This window comes from Trichomycterus rosablanca, chromosome 8, assembly GCF_030014385.1.
Source record: "Trichomycterus rosablanca isolate fTriRos1 chromosome 8, fTriRos1.hap1, whole genome shotgun sequence".
Classification (NCBI taxonomy): Eukaryota; Metazoa; Chordata; class Actinopteri; order Siluriformes; family Trichomycteridae; genus Trichomycterus; species Trichomycterus rosablanca.
This window is the reverse complement of record NC_085995.1, coordinates 26189019-26212725: the sequence shown is the minus strand read 5'-3', so window position 1 is coordinate 26212725 and position 23707 is coordinate 26189019. Positions and strand designations below refer to the sequence as shown.

Below are 23707 nucleotides of genomic sequence, written 5' to 3'. Positions count from 1 at the left end.
ACTGACTGTAGTCCATCTGTTTCTCTGCATGCTTTGTTAGCCCCCTTTCATGCTGTTCTTCAATGGTCAAGACTCCCACAGGACCACCACAGAGCAGGTATTATTTGGGTGGTGGATCATTCTCAGCACTACAGTGACACTGACATGGTGGTGGTGTGTTAGTGTGTGTTGTGCTGGTATGAGTGGATAAGACACTGCAATGCTGATGGAGTTTTTAAACACCTCACTGTCACTGCTGGATTGAGAATAGTCCACCAACCAAAAATATCCAGCCAATAGCGCCCCGTGGGCAGTGTCCTGTGACCTCTGATGAAGGTCTAGAAGATGACCAACTCAAACAGCAGCAATCGTCTGATGAGCGATCGTCTCTAACTTTACATCTATAAGGTAGGAGGTAGGTAGGAGTGGCTAATAGAGTGGACAGTGAGTGGACACGGTATTTAAAAACTCCAGCAGCGCTGCTGTGTCTGATCCACTCATACCAGCACAACACACACTAACACACCACCACCATGTCATTGTCACTGCAGTGCTGAGAATGATCCACCACCTAAATAATACCTGCTCTGTGGGGGTCCTGACCATTGAAGAACAGGGTGAAAACAGGCTAATAAATATGCAGAGAAACAGATAGACTACAGTCAGTAATTGTTCAGCTCTACCCACTAGCAGATTGACAAGGAGGTGGTTTTAATGTTATGGCTGATCAGTGTATTTTGTGGTCACAGATCAAGAATGTATTTATTTATTAGGATTTTAACATTATGTTTTATTTATCTCCAATTCACCTCACTCGAATGTCTTTGGACTGTGGGAGGAAACCGGAGCTCCCGGAGGAAACCCACACAGAAAAGACCCAGACCTCCCCACTTGGGGATCAAACCCTGGACCTTGGATTTGAAGCTTTTAATGAATAGCACAAAGCTCTACCCACTAGTAGATTGATTCAAGACAGCTTTTTATGATTGTGTTAATTACCCAAAGGTCATATAACTGAAGAATTACTGTAATAAACACATATCAGACTTATGTGTTACATTTAAAAGTAGCTATTTTTGGAGCAAGTAAAATTTTCCCCAGGTGTGTGTGTCTGCTCTATTATGGACTGATGACCTGTCCAGGGTGTGTCCTGCCATTTCCCTGATAAATCAAACCCACCACGACCCTGAGTAGGATGAACGGTGGTAAAAAGAGAATAAATGAATGAATAATAAAAAACAAATTCTAAAGAACATTTAGCAGCCCTAATAAAGAATTAGATTTGTTTATCTAAAACGCATTAAGACATTTAAATTACACTGAAGTGTGGCTTTGTATCTGCTTAAAAGCAGAAAGCACCACATGTGCATTATACTTGTCAAAATATTTTCCCTCTGTGTCATACGTTATGGCTTACTCAGGCATTTTCATCACTCAAATTTTACCTTGATGCTTACCTCCACTTAGATGTCAGCAGTGGAGCTACTTTGCATATTATTTCTTCATATTTCATCAACTTGGGCCTATAATTATGCAGGATTATAAACTCAATTATTTGTCCTTGACCTAGATGATGCTGTTTGAAATTTATTGTTCGTAGCAAAAAGAGTTGGCCTGTGATTTTCTGACAGGGTTCGTGCAGATGCTGTTTGTGACTGTTGAAGTGCAACAGCGCCATCTGCCCTCAAAAAGAGAAATTACTTACTAGTTTAGGATCAAGATATACAGTATTTTGCAAAAATGACTTTAAAAGAAAGTGTAAAAATACACATGTACACAAAATATAGAAGGGACAGTGGCAGCCTAGTGGGTAGAACTTTGGGCTATCATTCGGAAGATTGTCAGTTCAAATCCAGGCTCTGCTATGAAGCCACTCTTGAGCAAGGCCCTTAGCCCTGTCTGCTCCAAGGGTGCTATACAATGGTTAACCTTGCGCTCTGATCCCAGCTTCCAAACAAGCTGAAAAATATGAAAAATAGAATCTCATTTTACTGTACAATTAAAGGCATTATTCTATTAATAAACATCCATTCCTGCATTTCAGGCCTGCAACACATTCCAAAAAAAGTTGGGACAGTAAAGCATTTACCACTTTGTAATGTTGCCAATCCTTTTCACCACACTTAAAAGACGTTTTGGCACCGAGGATACCAAGTGATTTAGTGTTCCAGGTTTTATTTTGTCTCATTCTTCCTGCAAACACGTCTTTTTGCATTTTTCCTTTCAAAATTCTCTGTTGCGGACAGGTCAGGACTGCAGGCAGGCCAGGCCAGTCCAGTACTCATAATCTCTTTTTTCGCAGCCATGCCTTTGTAATGTGTGCAGCATGTGGTTTTGCATTGTCTTGTTGAAAAATGCATGGACGTCCCTGGAAAAGATGACGTCTTGAAGATCTCAATGTACTTTTCTACATTAATGCTGCCATCACAGAAGTGTAAGGTATATTAATAAATGAAATGAAGTTGAGCAGATAAAACAAGAAATATCTCAGGTTTATCCTGTCTGCAATCAAATAAAAGTCAAAGTAAATGTAAGGAACACTGCATTTTTTATTTTATTAGCATTTTCCATACTGTCCCAACTTTTTCTGATTTGGGGTTGTAGATCATTACTTTTTACCTAACAATGCCATAGCTTTCCATGACCCGCAGTCCAAAAGAGCACAATTAGCCCAAAAGAGCATAATTATCCCTATTGTCTGTAAGGAAAAGATTGCATTTTAATTGTTTTCTAAATGATCAATTCAACATTTGAGAATATTTGACATTTATGAAGTAATTTGCACTGTACTAACAAGAAGATTGATTTCATTTAGCAGAATAAACCTTTTATCTCATTGAACTAAATGCAACCAATTCCCAACCACTATAAATCTGTCTGTCTGTTTTTTTGGGTTTTTTTTTAATTATTTTTTAATGAATGTTTACCATTTTAAAATGCAAGCCGAATTATAAACCTATATATAATTAGCTAACAAATACATTTTTTGGTATTGAGGTATTGTGTGTATCAGTCTATCTACAATCTAATGTTAATTGCCCTTCCTGTCCTCTCCATCACCTTTTTTTTGTTTTGTTTTGTTCACTGAAGGGTGAAGTAAGCATGCAGACATGAGGAGAAGAACTCTCCCAGGTTGGTAGCTGTCTTAAGCTAGAAGAAGTTAATGGGTGTTAATTTACAATTGGGAGACAATAAATATATGTGTGTAAAGATGCCATCAAACAAAAAATCTGTGTGAGAATGTTAGAAACTCCTGTAATTTCACACAGTATTTCTTTTAAATATGCAGAATGGTGTAAAACGCATTTCTTTTTTCATATATTCCAGCTTATTTGGTCAGACTGCTGGGTCAGTCATTGTACGGCACCCCTGGAGCCGAGAGGGTTAAGGGCCTTGCTTAAGAGCCCCTCAGTAGCTGCATGACAGAGCTGGGATTCAAACTCTGAACCTTTCAATTAATAGCTCAAAGCTTTACCCACTAGGCTACCACTGTCACTAACAAATTGGTTACAGAAGTATTATAAAATGCACAACACATGGGCTTGTACAGCAGAAGACAATGTCAGCATCCTTTCCTGTCACCTAATGACTGTTCAGGTTTTTAAAATTGAAAAAATGAAAACTATATAATATTATTTGGTCTGATGATTCTTTTCCTGCATAATTTAGATAGTCGAATTTATATAAACAGCATGAATTCATGAACCCAGCCTGTCTTTTACATGTTTGAAAAACAGGAGGAAAGTGAAGTACCTGGGGAAAACCAAGATAACATGAAAAACTGCACAGAGAATCACCAAAGATAAGACAAGAACTCACTAAACTCAGTATAGCTGCACAGCATCAGTATTACCTATAGCACCTATTTTTTACTATATATTACACTTATCAGCCATAACATTAAAACTACCTTTCCATGTTATCAGCTCCACTTACCATATAGAAGCACTTTGTAGTTCTACAATTACTGACTGTAGTCCATCTATTTATCTACATACCTTTTCAGCCTGATTTCACCCTGTTCTTCAATGGTCAGGACCCCCACAGGACCACCACAGAGCAGGTATTATTTAGGTGGTGGATCATTCTCAGCCCTGCAGTGACACTGACATGGTGGTGGTGTGTTAGTGTGTGTTGTGCTGGTATGAGTGGATCAGACACAGCAGTGCTGATGGAGTTTTTAAAATACCGTGTCCACTCACTGTCCACTCTATTAGACACTCCTACCTAGTTGGTCCACCTTGTAGATGTAAAGTCAGAGACAATCACTCATCTATTGCTGCTGTTTGAGTTGGTCATCTTCTAGATTTTCATCAGTGGTCACAGGACGCTGCCCATGGAGCGCTGTTGGCTGAATATTTTTGGTTGGTGAACTATTCTCAATCCAGCAGTGACAGTGAGGTGTTTAAAAACTTCAGCAGCGCTGCTGTGTCTGATCCACTCATACCAGCACAACACACACTAACACACCACCACCATGTCAGTGTCACTGCAGTGATGAGAATGACCCACCCAAATAATACCTGCTCTGTAGTGGTCCTGTGGGGGTCCTGACCATTGAAGAACAGCATAAAAGGGGGCTAGCAAAGCATGCACAGAAACAGATGGACTACAGTCAGTAATTGTAGAACTACAAAGTGCTTCCAACATTCTGTTCAGAGTTTTTGTCTTGTACTAGACCTAGACTGATCTTTAATGATTATGTGATTAATTAAAAGAAAAATTAGCAACACTTTTTTCTGTAGAGATATATTTCTAAACCTGATTGTGAGCTACAGGTGGATAATTTTCTGGGTAGATGTAGCTCTCAGATGTAGGAGGTCAGATATTGGAGGGCAGGTATCTCTAAAGCACTCTCATCTCCACCAAACACCAGATCTAAAACAACACCTGCACCTCTCTGCTGTTCTCTTTTGATGTTGTGCAACCATCACTTTTCATTCATATTCCACTTTAATCCCTTTGAAACATTTAATCATCCTGTTTCTTGTCATCTGGAGAACAAAGACTACAACCGCAATTCAGCTGTCATACCTCAGCCTGGCTTTGCATGCTCGTCCCATGTTGCCAGTCCTTCTGCAGGTCGGTCACATCACTTTTGTCTGCTGACATTTTAAAATATCAACAAATAAATCATTAATGTTTTTTAAAGGTTATAGTACAACACATTTGTTCCTTAGTTTGCTGCAGAAGATTGCCTAAGTGCAATATAGTTAAGCCTTAGAGGAATACATTGTAATTATTATGTAGCCAATAGGTCAATATGTTGAATGTGTCATTAATAATCCTATGCTGTTCTATCACTAATGGTTACAGAGGGAATGCAGCCTGTTTGGATGACCTTACTGATCGAGCATGAGTCAAAGTGTCATACAATTCAGAAAGGAATCAAATCTGGATTTAATCTTAATTACATGTCAGTGATGTGTGTGTCCATGATCAATACTATCAGATTAACCTGCAGTGCTGAAAAAAAGATTATTGCCCCTTTTCTGATTGAGCTAATAAAAAAGGAACAAAACTATCCTCATATATCTCCTCTTTAAAAAGGTCACCTTGGTTCATTTAAACCAGTGAGGTAACCAGTTTATCTGTCTTTGCTGGGGCGGCACGGTGGCTAAGTGGGTAGCGCTGTTACCTCAAAGCAAGAAGGTCCTGGGTTTGATCCCCAGGTGGGGCGGCCCATGTCCTTTCTGTGTGGTGTTTGCATGTTCTCCGGGTGCTCCGGTTTCCTCCCACAGTCCGAGGACATGCAAGTGAGGTGAATTGCAGACACTAAATTGTCCAAGACTGTGTTAGATATAACTTTGTGAACTGATGAACCTTGTGTAATGAGTAACTACCGTTCCTGTCATGAATGTAACCAAAGTCTAAAACATGACATTAAAAATCCTAATAAATAAACAAACAAATCTATCTTTGCTGTTTAAACAAAGCTGATTTATCCTGCACCATCCTGAACTATCAAACTAAGTGTGTGGAGTTTGCATGTTCTCCGGGTGCTCCGGTTTCCTCCCACAGTCCGAGGACATGCAAGTGGAGTTAGTGTTCCATGGGTAGATTATTCAAAATGAAAAATAGTTGACTTTAAAGGTTTTAGTCCGATGAATAAATAATTTCATACTAGGAACATTACAGACATAGGGGTGGCTGTCTGAGGACCTAGATGACTTGACCAAATGAAAGAAACATTTATTTCCACTCTATTATTTATTTTTATTTGATTCTTTTTTTCAGGTGTAGGGGGGAGTAAGGTCAGCTATTAATGATTCAAAGCAGAGGTCATGTTGTGTTAAGCAAAAGGACAGTGGCAAGTTGAAATCTAAATGACTTGGCCACTCCATTACTTAAATTATGTTCAGTTCAGCCAAAATTTTCAATCTGAAGCTGTGACCCAATCTGAAACAAGGAGTGTGCCTAATTGAAACTGGTTCTGCCAACGTCTGAAAACCAAATATATTATATAGTTTTTTTTTTCTCTTGTAAGATCACCTGTTAATAGTTTGAAGATTAAATAACAATGGTTTTAGCAAATGGAAAGTGATCCAAAACAAGGCCTTAGCCATGGATTAAACTTTGAGTGTGTGTGTGTGTGTGTTTGTGTTTATTTCAATTTTTTACATTAAAATATTGGGGGGCTTGGGTGAACATACCTGGTCATATTTAGTCAAGTCATCCCCCAATGTATATTGTGATTACGGCCTTGATCCAACATAAAAAAAAAGCAAGTTTAGCTCTGAATGGCTTGGCCACTCCGATATAAGAATTGTGCTCACAATACATGAATTAATGTATATTTTATGTGTGTTCTACTCAAGTTTGCTTTTATTCAGTGTAACATGCAAAATAAGAGGCATCATGTTTCCCCTGGATGGCAGTATTTAGTATTATTATTGCTGCTCCGTCTAATGAGACTGAATTAGACTATTCAGCTTAAAAATTGAATTTTTATAAAAAGATTATAAATAATCCATACTGTTATCAGCAAAAGGTGCAAAAGTAGACTTCTGTCGTATGGCATGGGTGGCTTGCATGTGTGTGATGGTACCACTGATGCAGGCGTGTATTGGGATTTTAGAGAGACACATCTTTTATAGGGAAGTCCATGATTATTTCAGCAAGACGATGCCAGGCCTCATACTGTATGCGCTGCAACTACAGACACAGAGTGTATGTGCTTGACTGGCCTGTCTGTCTCCTTTTGAAAATGTATGATGCAGCATGAAGAGGAGAATCAAACAACTGCAGTCACAGACTGTTGAGCAGCTGAAGTCTCATATCAAGCAAGAACAGAAAAAAATTCAACATACTAAACTGCAACAATTAGTGTCCTCAGTTCCCAAATCATAAAAAAGTCTCATTTATAGGAAAAAATAATGGAACACAGGAGTAATCCTGCCTCTGTCCCAACTTTTTTGAAGTGTGTTGCAGGAACCAAATGCTACATGTGTTTCTATTTTCAAAACACAATGAAGTTGATTAATGAAAACATTTTCTACTTTTGTTTATTTAATAAAGTTTTTAGAGAATGATCAAATCACAGATTCCTCAGAGTTTTACAAAATGGGCGGCACGGTGGCTAAGTGGGTAGCACTGTCGCCTCACAGCAAGAAGGTCCTGGGTTGGTATGTGTCCTTTCTGTGCAGAGTTTGCATGTTCTCCCCATGTCTGCGTGGGTTTCCTCCGGGTGCTCCAGTTTCCTCCCACAGTCCAAAAACATGCAGCCAGCCTAATTGGAGACACTGAATTGTCCTATAGGTACCTAGCCGCTAGGATGCATAAACCTGTGCATTGTAGTGCCGGTCCCAAGCCCGGATAAAATAGGGAGGGTTGTGTCAGGAAGGGCATCCGGTGTAAAAACTGTGCCAAATCAATAATGCGGATCACGATCCGCTGGCGACCCCTAACGGGAGCAGCCGAGGAAATAGATAGACTGAGTTTTACAAAATGTCCCAACTTTTTTGAAAATGGGGTCAAAATATGCAGTTTGCTTTGCTCTATAATCATGCATCAGTCAATCAGATTCAGTCATTCAGGTCAGTGAAGGAAATAAAAGAGAAGCAAATCACAGCCATCAGCTCTCATTCATAACTGCCCATTATGTTTTAATACATACAAACCCAATTCCAAAAAAAAAGAAGTATGCAGTTTTAGTGAAACTGAGTAACTGGTAATGAAAATGCTTGTGGAAAAAACAGATACCAAGAAAAAAGTTTTATTTGAGTTTACATGCTATATAAAATGATGGAAATACTGTGTTTTTTAATGTCTCTTGTTACAAATCATTAGTTTGCAAAACTATTCGCTTATAAATTGGACTACAAATAATCATTTGTTGAATTTATGTAACATTTATTAGCAACAATCTATTTAAGATATCTTAGTTTAAATGATCATTTAAAAATTTCAGTCAGTTGTGTATAGTGCTCTGCTACTTTGCTACAGCATCAAGTGTAGATACGCTCACTGATCACCTTATTAGCAAAACACCACATTATTACTGGGTTAGACCCTCTTAAATAAAATAAAGTAAAACTAAAAATTCAAAAAATTCTTTCAGGTATGTGTTGAGATTTCTTTCTTAGAGATGTTAAGTGCATCGTGTAATCTCCTCCAGAATCTAGTTCATGCCAAAGTTACTTTTATTTAGATCTGGTAATTAGGGAGGCCACTGAAGAACACTAAACTCATTGACATGTCATCCAATTTGAAATGACTTGTATTTTGTGTTACTGTGTCTTATTATGCTGGATGTAGCCACCTTAAGATGGTTAATCGTGGCCATCAAGGGTAAGCACATGGTCAGAAATAGGGATGTAACGATACACTCTACCCAGGATGTGATGCGATTCATGATACTGGGTTCACGATACGTTTTTTCCCAATTTTTTGAAGACAAACTATGATAAGTTATAAGTTTCCTTTTATTATTTCTCTTAAAAAAAGAAAATAAAATACTGTATTTGTTATTATCTTTTATTTATGTAAATAATGAATGCCCTTTTACTTCTGAGGTAGGTACAAACTATGCAAAACAATTTTGAATTAAGCCCAATTTGGCTGAAAAACCCCAAATCTGGCAACCAGGCGTACAGCGCCAGTGATGTCAACCAGGCGAGGTGTATAGCGCCAGTGCCCCCTGCTGTTTAAAATGAATATCGATTCATTTTACATGTCAATTCGATTTGAATCGTGAAATTTTTGAATCAGTTATTAACTGTCTTGTGGTGCATCGTTACATCCCTAGTCAGAAACAATACTCAGATAGACTGTGTCATCCAAATTATGCTTGATTGTTATTAAGGGGCCCAATGGTTGCAAAGAAAACATTCCTAATATCATTGAGTTCATGGGTTGGTCCATCAATGGGTACCAGACACTGGTCTGGGGACTGTCTAGTTTTGGTCACTGTAGCCTAAGTGAAAAGAGTAGAACTTGATTAAATGTTATGCTGTTCTAACCCATCTCAAGTTTGACATACTATGAATCATAAAATTATTTTCTGCTGGCCGCTCAGGTGGTGCAGCGGTAAAATATGCTAGCACACCAGAGCTGGGATTTTGAATACATCGTATCGAATCTCAGCTCTGCCATCCGGCTGGGCGGCTATATGAACATTTGGCTGTTGTTCATCCAAGGAGGGAGCCAGACATTGACCTCATAACTGGTGCAATTATGACCTCGGCTGGCTGATTGATGGCGTCTGCACAGAGTTCAGGAATAATGCTGATCAGGGTGTGTCTCTCTGTGCACAAGACTGATTGCATATGAACTCGCCTCGTGCAGGTGAAAAGATGCAGTCGGCTACTGCTCACGTGTCGGAGGGGGCGTGTGTCAGTTCGCTCTCCTCAATCGGGGCGGGGGTCAGCACCAGTAGAGAGGAAGCATAACGCAATTGGGTAAAAAAATTGGACGCACTAAAAAATATCCTTTTCCCGATCTCAAGCCAGTTGGGTCATACATTATCCAGCAGATGTACAGATCTAATACAATTGCTGAAGAATGCCTAAACATACCGCTGCCTAAATTTAATTTAATTTAATTTAAACACATCCATGTTAAGCTCTGGGAATGAATTAAAAACTGTATGAAGGCATTACAGAATGGCACCTAAATACTAAAGCAGCATGCCAAATGATTGTAAAATCCATGTAACAATGATTTAAAAAGCATATACAAATTACAAAAGAACTATACAGCAATGTAAAATATCAATATGATATATTGTATATTCACTATTTTGTAAACACTGAAGTTATGACTACTCTCCAATATACTAACTTTGGTGTTTTGCAGCTACTTCATTTACAGCTTTCTAAAAATGTCTTCTGAATAGATCCATGCTACAGTCAGCTCTAGCTTAACTGAAACTCCAGGTAAAGACAAGCAAAAAATAGTAATACAAAATGTCTTTATATTTAATTAGCTTAATTTCACTATGAAATATGTGACAGGAATTTAATCTTTAATTAAAGTACTTTTATTCTAGAAAAATAAACATTTCTATGTAAATATATAAAAATATATATTTTACCCAAATTCACCTGAGTGTTTAGTAGCTTCTAAGCAGTCCATGATTACTTGTCACTAGTATTTACATATAACGTGACAAAGAGGCTAAATTTTCTTAGTCATAAGACAAAAATGGGGTGATTTGTTTTTCAAATAAAGCAAACGGGCTATAAAAGTACCGTGGTACCTTAAAACTCAACGTCGATGGGTTCTGTGAGTGGCATTGAGTTTAAAAGGTGATGAGTTTTAAGGTATTTTTTCCCATAAGGATGTATGGGAAACCTGTTAATGCGTTCCATGGTCCCGTGGATATATTTTAGGCTTATGTAAATTAATGGGGTTGTTTTTGACACTTATACACTGAGAATTACACAAGTGTAATATAAAAACACTGAAATGAAAAGCTGATTCTTACAATTTCTCAGAACCTCGAGCTATAACGCAAGTTTAAAAGTGAAACAATGGCCGCTCAGGTGGCGCAGCGGTAAAGTACAATAGCGCACCAGAGTTGGGGTTTCGAATACATCATATCGAATCTCAGCTCTGCCTTCTGACTGGGTTGGACGGCTGCATTAACAACGGTTGGCTGTTGTTCAGGGTTAGGGGTAAAAAGTCGAGTCATAGGTCCTCATAACTGGTGCAACTGCGGCCCCTGCTGAGGAATAATGCTGATGGGGGTGTGGCCCTCCGTACACAGTGCCCGTCGGTGTATGAACTCACTCGTGCAGGTAAAAAATGCAGTCTGTACTGACTGTACGTGCCAGAGAGGGCATATGTCAGTTGAGAGGCGTCCTCAGTCAGTGGTGAAGAGTCGAATCAGTATAGAGGACGCAATCAGGGTAATTGGACACGACTAGAAAATTAGGGGAGAAAATTGGGGGGAAAAAAGGGAAAAATTATTTTTAAAAAAGTAAAACAGTGAGTAAAATCCAGCTAAACACAGATACATGTGGATGCTTTCAGACTGAATCTGACGGTTATTCCACACAAATGCAGATTCAACTCATATGCACACTTTGATGATGTATTACTGCACCGCTCAAGCCGAGTGCTGAACAAAGCGACTGCTCATTGTTAATTTGAAATTAAATAAATAATTTAACAAACAAACTGAACACACTAAGTTTAAGGGAAACGTTGAGTTTAAGGGTACAAATTTCTTGACGAAGAGCGTTGAGTTTCAAACATTTTGAGTTTAGGGGACGTTGAGTTACAAGGTACCACTGTACATGCAAAGAAAATCCATAACTATTATTAGGGCAATAGTAAACATGTTTTAAACAACAAAAGCTGCAATGACTGTAACTAAACCTGCCTGAAAGATGATTTTGTTCAAAAAATAATAATGAATTTATAAGTTTATAGTTGAGATTTACAGAAGATGGTAGCATTTTGGATATACCAAGTCTCCAAATCTATACCCCACCACCATCCTTTAGCAGTAAATAGGTTGGTAGAGGATATGTCATTAGTTTTTCCTTCAAAGTCCTCGAAACCTTGGTAGAATTCATGACACCTTTATGTGTGTGTGTGTGTGTGTGTGTGTGTGTGTGTGTGTGTGTGTGTGTGTTTGTGTTTATTTCTATTTTTTACATTAAAATATTGGGGGGCTTGGGTGAACATACCTGGTCATATTTAGTCAAGTCATCCCCCAATGTATATTGTGATTACGGCCTTGATCCAACATAAAAAAAGCAAGTTTAGCTCTGAATGGCTTGGCCACTCCGAAGAATTGTGCTCACAATACATGAATTAATGTATATTTTATGTGTGTTCTACTCAAGTTTGCTTTTATTCAGTGTAACATGCAAAATAAGAGGCATCATGTTTCCCCTGGATGGCAGTATTTAGTATTATTATTGCTGCTCCGTCTAATGAGACTGAATTAGACTATTCAGCTTAAAAATCGAATTTTTATAAAAAGATTATAAATAATCCATACTGTTATCAGCAAAAGGTGCAAAAGTAGACTTCTGTCGTATGGCATGGGTGGCTTGCATGTGTGTGATGGTACCACTGATGCAGGCGTGTATTGGGATTTTAGAGAGACACATCTTTTATAGGGAAGTCCATGATTATTTCAGCAAGACGATGCCAGGCCTCATACTGTATGCGCTGCAACTACAGACACAGAGTGTATGTGCTTGACTGGCCTGTCTGTCTCCTTTTGAAAATGTATGATGCAGCATGAAGAGGAGAATCAAACAACTGCAGTCACAGACTGCTGAGCAGCTGAAGTCTCATATCAAGCAAGAACAGAAAAAAATTCAACATACTAAACTGCAACAATTAGTGTCCTCAGTTCCCAAATCATAAAAAAGTCTCATTTATAGGAAAAAATAATGGAACACAGGAGTAATCCTGCCTCTGTCCCAACTTTTTTGAAGTGTGTTGCAGGAACCAAATGCTACATGTGTTTCTATTTTCAAAACACAATGAAGTTGATTAATGAAAACATTTTCTACTTTTGTTTATTTAATAAAGTTTTTAGAGAATGATCAAATCACAGATTCCTCAGAGTTTTACAAAATGGGCGGCACGGTGGCTAAGTGGGTAGCACTGTCGCCTCACAGCAAGAAGGTCCTGGGTTGGTATGTGTCCTTTCTGTGCAGAGTTTGCATGTTCTCCCCATGTCTGCGTGGGTTTCCTCCGGGTGCTCCAGTTTCCTCCCACAGTCCAAAAACATGCAGCCAGCCTAATTGGAGACACTGAATTGTCCTATAGGTACCTAGCCGCTAGGATGCATAAACCTGTGCATTGTAGTGCCGGTCCCAAGCCCGGATAAAATAGGGAGGGTTGTGTCAGGAAGGGCATCCGGTGTAAAAACTGTGCCAAATCAATAATGCGGATCACGATCCGCTGGCGACCCCTAACGGGAGCAGCCGAGGAAATAGATAGACTGAGTTTTACAAAATGTCCCAACTTTTTTGAAAATGGGGTCAAAATATGCAGTTTGCTTTGCTCTATAATCATGCATCAGTCAATCAGATTCAGTCATTCAGGTCAGTGAAGGAAATAAAAGAGAAGCAAATCACAGCCATCAGCTCTCATTCATAACTGCCCATTATGTTTTAATACATACAAACCCAATTCCAAAAAAAAAGAAGTATGCAGTTTTAGTGAAACTGAGTAACTGGTAATGAAAATGCTTGTGGAAAAAACAGATACCAAGAAAAAAGTTTTATTTGAGTTTACATGCTATATAAAATGATGGAAATACTGTGTTTTTTAATGTCTCTTGTTACAAATCATTAGTTTGCAAAACTATTCGCTTATAAATTGGACTACAAATAATCATTTGTTGAATTTATGTAACATTTATTAGCAACAATCTATTTAAGATATCTTAGTTTAAATGATCATTTAAAAATTTCAGTCAGTTGTGTATAGTGCTCTGCTACTTTGCTACAGCATCAAGTGTAGATACGCTCACTGATCACCTTATTAGCAAAACACCACATTATTACTGGGTTAGACCCTCTTAAATAAAATAAAGTAAAACTAAAAATTCAAAAAATTCTTTCAGGTATGTGTTGAGATTTCTTTCTTAGAGATGTTAAGTGCATCGTGTAATCTCCTCCAGAATCTAGTTCATGCCAAAGTTACTTTTATTTAGATCTGGTAATTAGGGAGGCCACTGAAGAACACTAAACTCATTGACATGTCATCCAATTTGAAATGACTTGTATTTTGTGTTACTGTGTCTTATTATGCTGGATGTAGCCACCTTAAGATGGTTAATCGTGGCCATCAAGGGTAAGCACATGGTCAGAAATAGGGATGTAACGATACACTCTACCCAGGATGTGATGCGATTCATGATACTGGGTTCACGATACGTTTTTTCCCAATTTTTTGAAGACAAACTATGATAAGTTATAAGTTTCCTTTTATTATTTCTCTTAAAAAAAGAAAATAAAATACTGTATTTGTTATTATCTTTTATTTATGTAAATAATGAATGCCCTTTTACTTCTGAGGTAGGTACAAACTATGCAAAACAATTTTGAATTAAGCCCAATTTGGCTGAAAAACCCCAAATCTGGCAACCAGGCGTACAGCGCCAGTGATGTCAACCAGGCGAGGTGTATAGCGCCAGTGCCCCCTGCTGTTTAAAATGAATATCGATTCATTTTACATGTCAATTCGATTTGAATCGTGAAATTTTTGAATCAGTTATTAACTGTCTTGTGGTGCATCGTTACATCCCTAGTCAGAAACAATACTCAGATAGACTGTGTCATCCAAATTATGCTTGATTGTTATTAAGGGGCCCAATGGTTGCAAAGAAAACATTCCTAATATCATTGAGTTCATGGGTTGGTCCATCAATGGGTACCAGACACTGGTCTGGGGACTGTCTAGTTTTGGTCACTGTAGCCTAAGTGAAAAGAGTAGAACTTGATTAAATGTTATGCTGTTCTAACCCATCTCAAGTTTGACATACTATGAATCATAAAATTATTTTCTGCTGGCCGCTCAGGTGGTGCAGCGGTAAAATATGCTAGCACACCAGAGCTGGGATTTTGAATACATCGTATCGAATCTCAGCTCTGCCATCCGGCTGGGCGGCTATATGAACATTTGGCTGTTGTTCATCCAAGGAGGGAGCCAGACATTGACCTCATAACTGGTGCAATTATGACCTCGGCTGGCTGATTGATGGCGTCTGCACAGAGTTCAGGAATAATGCTGATCAGGGTGTGTCTCTCTGTGCACAAGACTGATTGCATATGAACTCGCCTCGTGCAGGTGAAAAGATGCAGTCGGCTACTGCTCACGTGTCGGAGGGGGCGTGTGTCAGTTCGCTCTCCTCAATCGGGGCGGGGGTCAGCACCAGTAGAGAGGAAGCATAACGCAATTGGGTAAAAAAATTGGACGCACTAAAAAATATCCTTTTCCCGATCTCAAGCCAGTTGGGTCATACATTATCCAGCAGATGTACAGATCTAATACAATTGCTGAAGAATGCCTAAACATACCGCTGCCTAAATTTAATTTAATTTAATTTAAACACATCCATGTTAAGCTCTGGGAATGAATTAAAAACTGTATGAAGGCATTACAGAATGGCACCTAAATACTAAAGCAGCATGCCAAATGATTGTAAAATCCATGTAACAATGATTTAAAAAGCATATACAAATTACAAAAGAACTATACAGCAATGTAAAATATCAATATGATATATTGTATATTCACTATTTTGTAAACACTGAAGTTATGACTACTCTCCAATATACTAACTTTGGTGTTTTGCAGCTACTTCATTTACAGCTTTCTAAAAATGTCTTCTGAATAGATCCATGCTACAGTCAGCTCTAGCTTAACTGAAACTCCAGGTAAAGACAAGCAAAAAATAGTAATACAAAATGTCTTTATATTTAATTAGCTTAATTTCACTATGAAATATGTGACAGGAATTTAATCTTTAATTAAAGTACTTTTATTCTAGAAAAATAAACATTTCTATGTAAATATATAAAAATATATATTTTACCCAAATTCACCTGAGTGTTTAGTAGCTTCTAAGCAGTCCATGATTACTTGTCACTAGTATTTACATATAACGTGACAAAGAGGCTAAATTTTCTTAGTCATAAGACAAAAATGGGGTGATTTGTTTTTCAAATAAAGCAAACGGGCTATAAAAGTACCGTGGTACCTTAAAACTCAACGTCGATGGGTTCTGTGAGTGGCATTGAGTTTAAAAGGTGATGAGTTTTAAGGTATTTTTTCCCATAAGGATGTATGGGAAACCTGTTAATGCGTTCCATGGTCCCGTGGATATATTTTAGGCTTATGTAAATTAATGGGGTTGTTTTTGACACTTATACACTGAGAATTACACAAGTGTAATATAAAAACACTGAAATGAAAAGCTGATTCTTACAATTTCTCAGAACCTCGAGCTATAACACAAGTTTAAAAGTGAAACAATGGCCGCTCAGGTGGCGCAGCGGTAAAGTACAATAGCGCACCAGAGTTGGGGTTTCGAATACATCATATCGAATCTCAGCTCTGCCTTCTGACTGGGTTGGACGGCTGCATTAACAACGGTTGGCTGTTGTTCAGGGTTAGGGGTAAAAAGTCGAGTCATAGGTCCTCATAACTGGTGCAACTGCGGCCCCTGCTGAGGAATAATGCTGATGGGGGTGTGGCCCTCCGTACACAGTGCCCGTCGGTGTATGAACTCACTCGTGCAGGTAAAAAATGCAGTCTGTACTGACTGTACGTGCCAGAGAGGGCATATGTCAGTTGAGAGGCGTCCTCAGTCAGTGGTGAAGAGTCGAATCAGTATAGAGGACGCAATCAGGGTAATTGGACACGACTAGAAAATTAGGGGAGAAAATTGGGGGGAAAAAAGGGAAAAATTATTTTTAAAAAAGTAAAACAGTGAGTAAAATCCAGCTAAACACAGATACATGTGGATGCTTTCAGACTGAATCTGACGGTTATTCCACACAAATGCAGATTCAACTCATATGCACACTTTGATGATGTATTACTGCACCGCTCAAGCCGAGTGCTGAACAAAGCGACTGCTCATTGTTAATTTGAAATTAAATAAATAATTTAACAAACAAACTGAACACACTAAGTTTAAGGGAAACGTTGAGTTTAAGGGTACAAATTTCTTGACGAAGAGCGTTGAGTTTCAAACATTTTGAGTTTAGGGGACGTTGAGTTACAAGGTACCACTGTACATGCAAAGAAAATCCATAACTATTATTAGGGCAATAGTAAACATGTTTTAAACAACAAAAGCTGCAATGACTGTAACTAAACCTGCCTGAAAGATGATTTTGTTCAAAAAATAATAATGAATTTATAAGTTTATAGTTGAGATTTACAGAAGATGGTAGCATTTTGGATATACCAAGTCTCCAAATCTATACCCCACCACCATCCTTTAGCAGTAAATAGGTTGGTAGAGGATATGTCATTAGTTTTTCCTTCAAAGTCCTCGAAACCTTGGTAGAATTCATGACACCTTTAAGTTTTAAAGTGCCAGAAGATTTGAAATGAAAATCTGACTGTCTGGGTCCAGAAGCTGAACCTGGGTCATGGTTAAATCTTCCAGCTGTGCAATGATGTCAAACATACAGAGTCTGTCTGAAAACCTAGTGCCCTGCCTTACTGCCCACCGCCTACCTAAACAGCTGCCTAAATAAGAGAGGATTCTGACATCGAACTTTAGAAGGCAGATTGTCTCAGGCCATTCAAACCAACACAACCCACTAGCATGGCAGCTAACATCTCACCCTGTGTACCAAAAACTGGTACACTGTCATTAACAAATCCAAAACTGTAAATAAATTACACTTGTACACATTTGTACAGAATAATGAGAATTGCACTCACTTTTCTGTTTCCGTCCCCATATTAGAATTTTTTGTAAGATAAATTGTGCTGCACTGAATGCTGGGATTGCCTTCACAGGTGAGGAAGCACACTGAGCTCCCTCATTATTCAAATAGAATATCGGCATCACGGGCACTTGGACGCATCGGTAAAACACACTAGGACACCATCGTCGGTTCTAATCAGCTCTGCTACCAGCAGGCTGAGCACCTACATGAACAACGATTGGCTTGTTGTTTGAGGGAGGGTACCAGAAAGGATTCCTCATAACTGATGCAATTACGACCTCTGCTGGCTGATTGATGGTACCTCTACAGAGATGGTGGATAATGTGATCAGGGTGTGGCTCTCCGTGCACAAAGCAGATCGCATATGAACTTGCCTTGTGCAGGTGAAAAAATGTAGTCAGCTACTGCACGTGTCGGAGGGGGCGTGTGTTAGTTACGGCTCTCATCAGTCAGAGTGGAGGTCAACACCAGTAGAGAGGGAGCATAATGCAATTGGGTAATTGGATACGACTAGATTGGAAGAAAAATTGGGGGTTGCAAGCATTTAGAGCATCTAAGAATTTAGACAGGAAAAATGCGCGTAGGATGATGTGAAATGCTGCCTATGCAGAAAGCTTATCAAGTTTTCAGACAGTAAATTCAAATCCACACAAAATGCTTTTGCCATGACTGTCCTAGTCCCCAGACCTAAAGCCAATTAAAAAAGGTTTACGATGTGCTGAAAAGAAAATGCATGAGCCTGAATGATCTGAAGAGAGATTATTAGTTCTATATTGTGGGCAAAGAGAGTTCGCACAATCTATTTTAATTAAATGCTGATTTCTCTCATATATTCAGTGTAAAATTGAGCTAATTAACTTTGAACATTTTAATGACCTTTTTTAAGCCATCTATACCAAAAGTGACAATTACTCTGGAGCTGACTATACACCAATCAGCCATAACATTAAAACCACCTCCTTGTTTCTTCACTCACTGTCCATTTTATCAGCTCCACTTACCATATAGGAGCACTTTGTAGTTCTACAATTACTGACTGTAGTCTATCTGTTTCTCTACATACTTTTTTAACCTGCTTTCACCCTGTTCTTCAATGGATAGTACCCCACAGGACCACCACAGAGCAGGTATTATTTGGGTGGTGGATCATTCTCAGCACTGTAGTGACAAAGACATGGTGGTGGTGTGTTAGTGTGTGTTGTGCTGGTATGAGTGGATCAGACACAGCAACGCTGCTGGAGTTTTAAAATACCGTGTCCACTCACTGTCCACTCTATTAGACACTCCTACCTAGTTGGTCCACCTTGCAGATGTAAAGTCAGAGACGATCGCTCATCTATTGCTGCTGTTTGAGTTGGTCATCTTCTAGACCTTCATCAGTGGTCACAGGACGCTGCCCACGGGGCGCTGTTGGCTGGATATTTTTGGTTGGTGGATTATTCTCAGTCCAGCAGTGACAGTGAGGTGTTTAAAAACTTCATCAGCGCTGCTGTGTCTGATCCACTCATACCAGCACAACACACACTAACACACCACCACCATGTCAGTGTCACTAAAGTGCTGAGAATGATCCACCACCTAAATAATACCTACTCTGTAGTGGTCCTGGGAGAGTCCTGAACAGCATGAAAGGGGGCTAACAAAGCATGCAGAGAAACAGATGGACTACAGTCAGTAATTGTAGAACTACAACATGCTCCTAAATGGTAAGTGGAGCTGATAAAATGGACAGTGAGTGTAGAAACAAGGAGGTGGGTTTAATGTTATGGCTGATCAGTGTATATCTAGTCTTACATAAAAAAGTGTGTGTGTGTGAATAATCTCCAGAACTGTAATGGGTATAATAACTCACAACTGGATGTTTTCACAGTGTTTAAATGCTTCGTCCAAAAGTTAAAAATGCATATTTTTTTTATAAAACACACGACTTACATAGTATGAATCTTTCATATTTTGTAAAATATATTTCATGTTGCTAAAAGAAATACTTAATGATACAGATCTCAAATGTATTTTGAGGTAAACAAGATATGATAGCAAAGATTTGAACCAAGATTGAATTTGTGGTTTAAATACACCTATGTAAAAAAATTCTCATTAAAGCAGTAAAAGCTAAAGTGTGATATGCAAGGATTTAATGAATTCACATTGTTTTTTACCACCTACTAAATAGCTCAGCTATTAGGCAATACTCAGTAGTACGCTGCTCCAAGTGAGACATGAACGAACAAGAAAGAACATTCCAACTCTGACTTAAACGTCTCCGAGAGTTGATCTTGAGTTTGTGTTTTTCTTCCACTGCTGGTGTGAGTGTAGTAAGAGCATGGCCCAAGTGCTCAAGGCAATTTCACCACCACCACACAGGCCCCAGCTCTGCCGATGTTCAGCGCCACCTCCTAGAATAGTGAAAAAGACAGAGGTTAATGGGCAATGTCCATAAGTTTGACCACACAGAATGTACCCTTTCACCCTGTTCCCACTCAGCACACACACAAGCAGACAGATCATCCCTCTCTACTGCAGCTCTTAATCAAAAGCATTGTTAATCAAAAAGCTAAATTTAAAAAAACAGTCAAGAAAGAAAAATCTCTGAAGTCTAAAATATTATTTAAAGTATCATTTCTACATCAAAAACATAATTTACGGTGGATTCAGAAAGTCCTCAGACACCTTTGCTTTTGTGCACTTTATACACCGACAATTACTCTACAATTACTGACTGTAGTTCATCTGTTTCTCTGCATGCTTTGTTAGCCCCCTTTCACCCCGTTCTTCAATGGTCAGGACTCTCCCAGGACCACCACAGAGTAGGTATTATTTGGGTGGTGGCTCATTCTCAGTACTGCAGTGACACTGACATAGTGGTGGTGTGTTAGTGTGTGTTGTACTGGTGGTGAGTTTTTAAACACCTCACTGTCCCTGCTGGACAGAGAATAGTCCACCAACCAAAAATATCCAGCCAATAGCGCCCCGTGGGCAGCGTCCTGTGACCAGTGATGAAGATCTCAAAGATGATTAACTCAAACAGCAGCAACAGAGCGATCGTCTCTGACTTTACATCTACAAGGTGGACCAACTAGGTAGGAGTGTCTAATAGAGTGGACAGTGAGTGGACACGGTATTTAAAAACTCCAGCAGCGCTGCTGTGTCTGATCCACTCATACCAGCACAACACACACTAACACACCCCCACCATGTCATTGTCACTGCAGTGCTGAGAATCATCCACCACCTAAATAATACCTGCTCTGTGGTGGTCATGACTATTGAAGAGCAGGCTAAAAAAGTATGTAGAGAAACAGATGGACTACAGTCAGTAATTGTAGAACTACAAAGTGCTTCTATATGGTAAGTGGAGCTGATAAAATGGACAGTGAGTGTAGAAACAAGAAGGTGGTTTTGGATGAATGTAATTGCCATTTTTACCCAACAAACCACAATTAATCACCCACAAAGTCAAAGTTAAACATGTTTTTTTTTTTTTTTTACAGTTCTTTAAAAAGATAATTAAAAATTAACAAGAGTTATTTTTATAGTTAACTCTTATTTACAAGAGTATTCAGACCTTTTGCTGTGGCACTCCTAATTGTGCTCAGGTTCATCCTGTTTGATTTAATTATCCCTGAGATGTGTCTAGAGTTCACTGGAGGCCACCTGTTATAATTTAAATTAATTGGACAAACTTTTGGAAAGCACACACAAGGGTCTTTAAGGGCCAACATGGTATGCTGCATTGTCAGGACAAAAACTAAGCCAAAAAGTGTCTGGACGGATCTTTCTGATCAAACTGCAAGAATATAAGACTAGGAATATGAATATCTAAAGCAGGGGTGCCCAATACATCGATCGTGATCTACCAGTTGATCGCACAGTGCACGTTGGTAGATCACGCCTAATACATAAACAGCTCCTCTATAACAAGACGACTAACAAATGCTTTTATGGTCAGAAAATCTTATTCCTTTCCTAACTCTCTTTAGCTTACGTCTTTAGCTACAGTTTTGTGTTTTTCTGATCTAGCACCTTCATTTAACACTGATACATTGAGACATGACCATGCATTGCAGGTCATGCATTCTGCCTCTCAAGGACCCAGAACGAGACGAAAACAGAGATAGACAGAAAACAGAGAAGTGCAAGAAGGTGAGACCTAAAGAGAAAGATGAAATCAGTGCAACAACACGCAAAGAATAGAGCACGCAGACTAGAAAAGCCAAATCCCGAGCATTTTTTTGATTTAAAAATCCCGGTCAGAAGCCGCTCAGGTGGCGCAGCAGTAAAGTACGCTAGCACACCAGAGTTGGGGTTTCGAATACATCGTATCGTATCGAATCTCAGCTCTGCCTTTCCGACTGGGCTGGGCGGCAGCATGCACAACGATTGGCTGTTGTTCAGGGTTAGAGGGTAAGAAAGTCGGATCATAGGTCCTCATAACTGGTGCAACAGCGGTCCAATTACCCTGATTGCGTCCTCTATACTGATTCGACCCTTCACCGCTGACTGAGGACGCCTCTCAACTGACATACGCCCCCTCCGGCACGTACAGTCAGTACAGACTACATTTTTCACCTGCACGAGTCGAGTTCATACACCGACGGGCACTGTGTACGGAGGGCCACACCCCCATCAGCATTATTCCTCAGCCCTGTGCAGGCGCCATCAGTCAGCCATCTGGGGCCGCAGTTGCACCAGTTATGAGGACCTATGATCTGACTTTCGTTGTTATCGTTGTTCATGCTGCCGCCCAGTCGGAAAGGCAGAGCTGAGATTCGATACGATGTATTCGAAACCCCAACTCTGGTGCGCTAGTGTACTTTACCACTGCGCCACCTGAGCGGCGAGATTAATATACATTTAAAATTATATCCGCAACACAGTACGGTGCAAACAGTGCAAAGGGGGTCTGAATACTTTCTGAATCCACTGTATGCATCATGCCAGTAACGCTCAAATTTCCAAAAGTTATGCCCTTTATTTACCAATCAGAAACCCTCCTATAACAAATATTATTACCCCTGGAAAACTTGAACAAAACTGTTAGTCAAAACCTGACTGCCTCAGCCCGTTGGACTGTATTTGGATCTTCCACTAAAGCAATGATCCTGATTTATTTATTTACCTTTATTTCACTAGGCAAGACATTAAGAACAAGTTCTTATTTACAATGACAGCCTGGCAAGTGCCTTTTATTCAATCCTTAAAAGCAGCAACTGAAATAAATGTGTCTAGTTCTATATAACAGATTCCATTTGGTGGAAAAGCAAATTGAAATGATACACTATATTGCCAAAAGTATTCGCTCGTCTGCCTTCACACGCAAATGAACTTAAGTGACACCCCATTCTTAATCCATAGGGTTTAATATGATGTCGGCCCACCCTGCTATAACTTTACCAAACTTTACACTTGGCACAATGCAGTCAGACAAGTACCGTTCTCCTGGCAACCGCCAAACCCAGACTCGTCCATCGTATTGCCAGACGGAGAAGCGTGATTCGTCAGTCCAGAGAACACGTCTCCACTGCTCTAGAGTCCAGTGGCGGCGTGCTTTACACCACTGCATCCGACGCTTTGCATTGCGCTTGGTGATATAAGGCTTGGATGCAGCTGCTCGGCCATGGAAACCCATTCCATGAAGCTCTCTACGCACTGTTCTTAAACTAATCTGAAGGCCACATGAAGTTTGGAGGTCTGTAGCGATTGACTCTGCAGAAAGTTGGCGACCTCTGCGCACTATGCGCCTCAGCATCCGCTGGCCTACCACTTGGTGGATGAGTTGCTGTTGTTCCCAGTCGCTTCCACTTTGTTATAATACCACTGACAGTTGACTGTGGAATATTTAG

At 39.4% G+C, this 23707-nt stretch overlaps 2 protein-coding genes across 2 annotated transcripts in view; one reads left to right on the top strand and one right to left on the bottom strand.

Moving 5' to 3' along the window:
- pcdh11 (protocadherin 11) overlaps window positions 1–23707 on the top strand; it is a 718842-nt gene that overhangs the window by 651833 nt on the left and 43302 nt on the right. The gene's annotated exons all lie outside the window — the stretch shown is intronic.
- Window positions 19978–23707, bottom strand: part of klhl4 (kelch-like family member 4) — an 88370-nt gene continuing 84640 nt past the window's right edge. Inside the window, exon 11 of the mRNA XM_063000634.1 lies at window positions 19978–20260. Coding sequence (XP_062856704.1) covers window positions 20201–20260 — 60 coding nt within the window. The 3' untranslated portion in view covers window positions 19978–20200. The remainder of the gene's footprint in view (window positions 20261–23707) is intronic.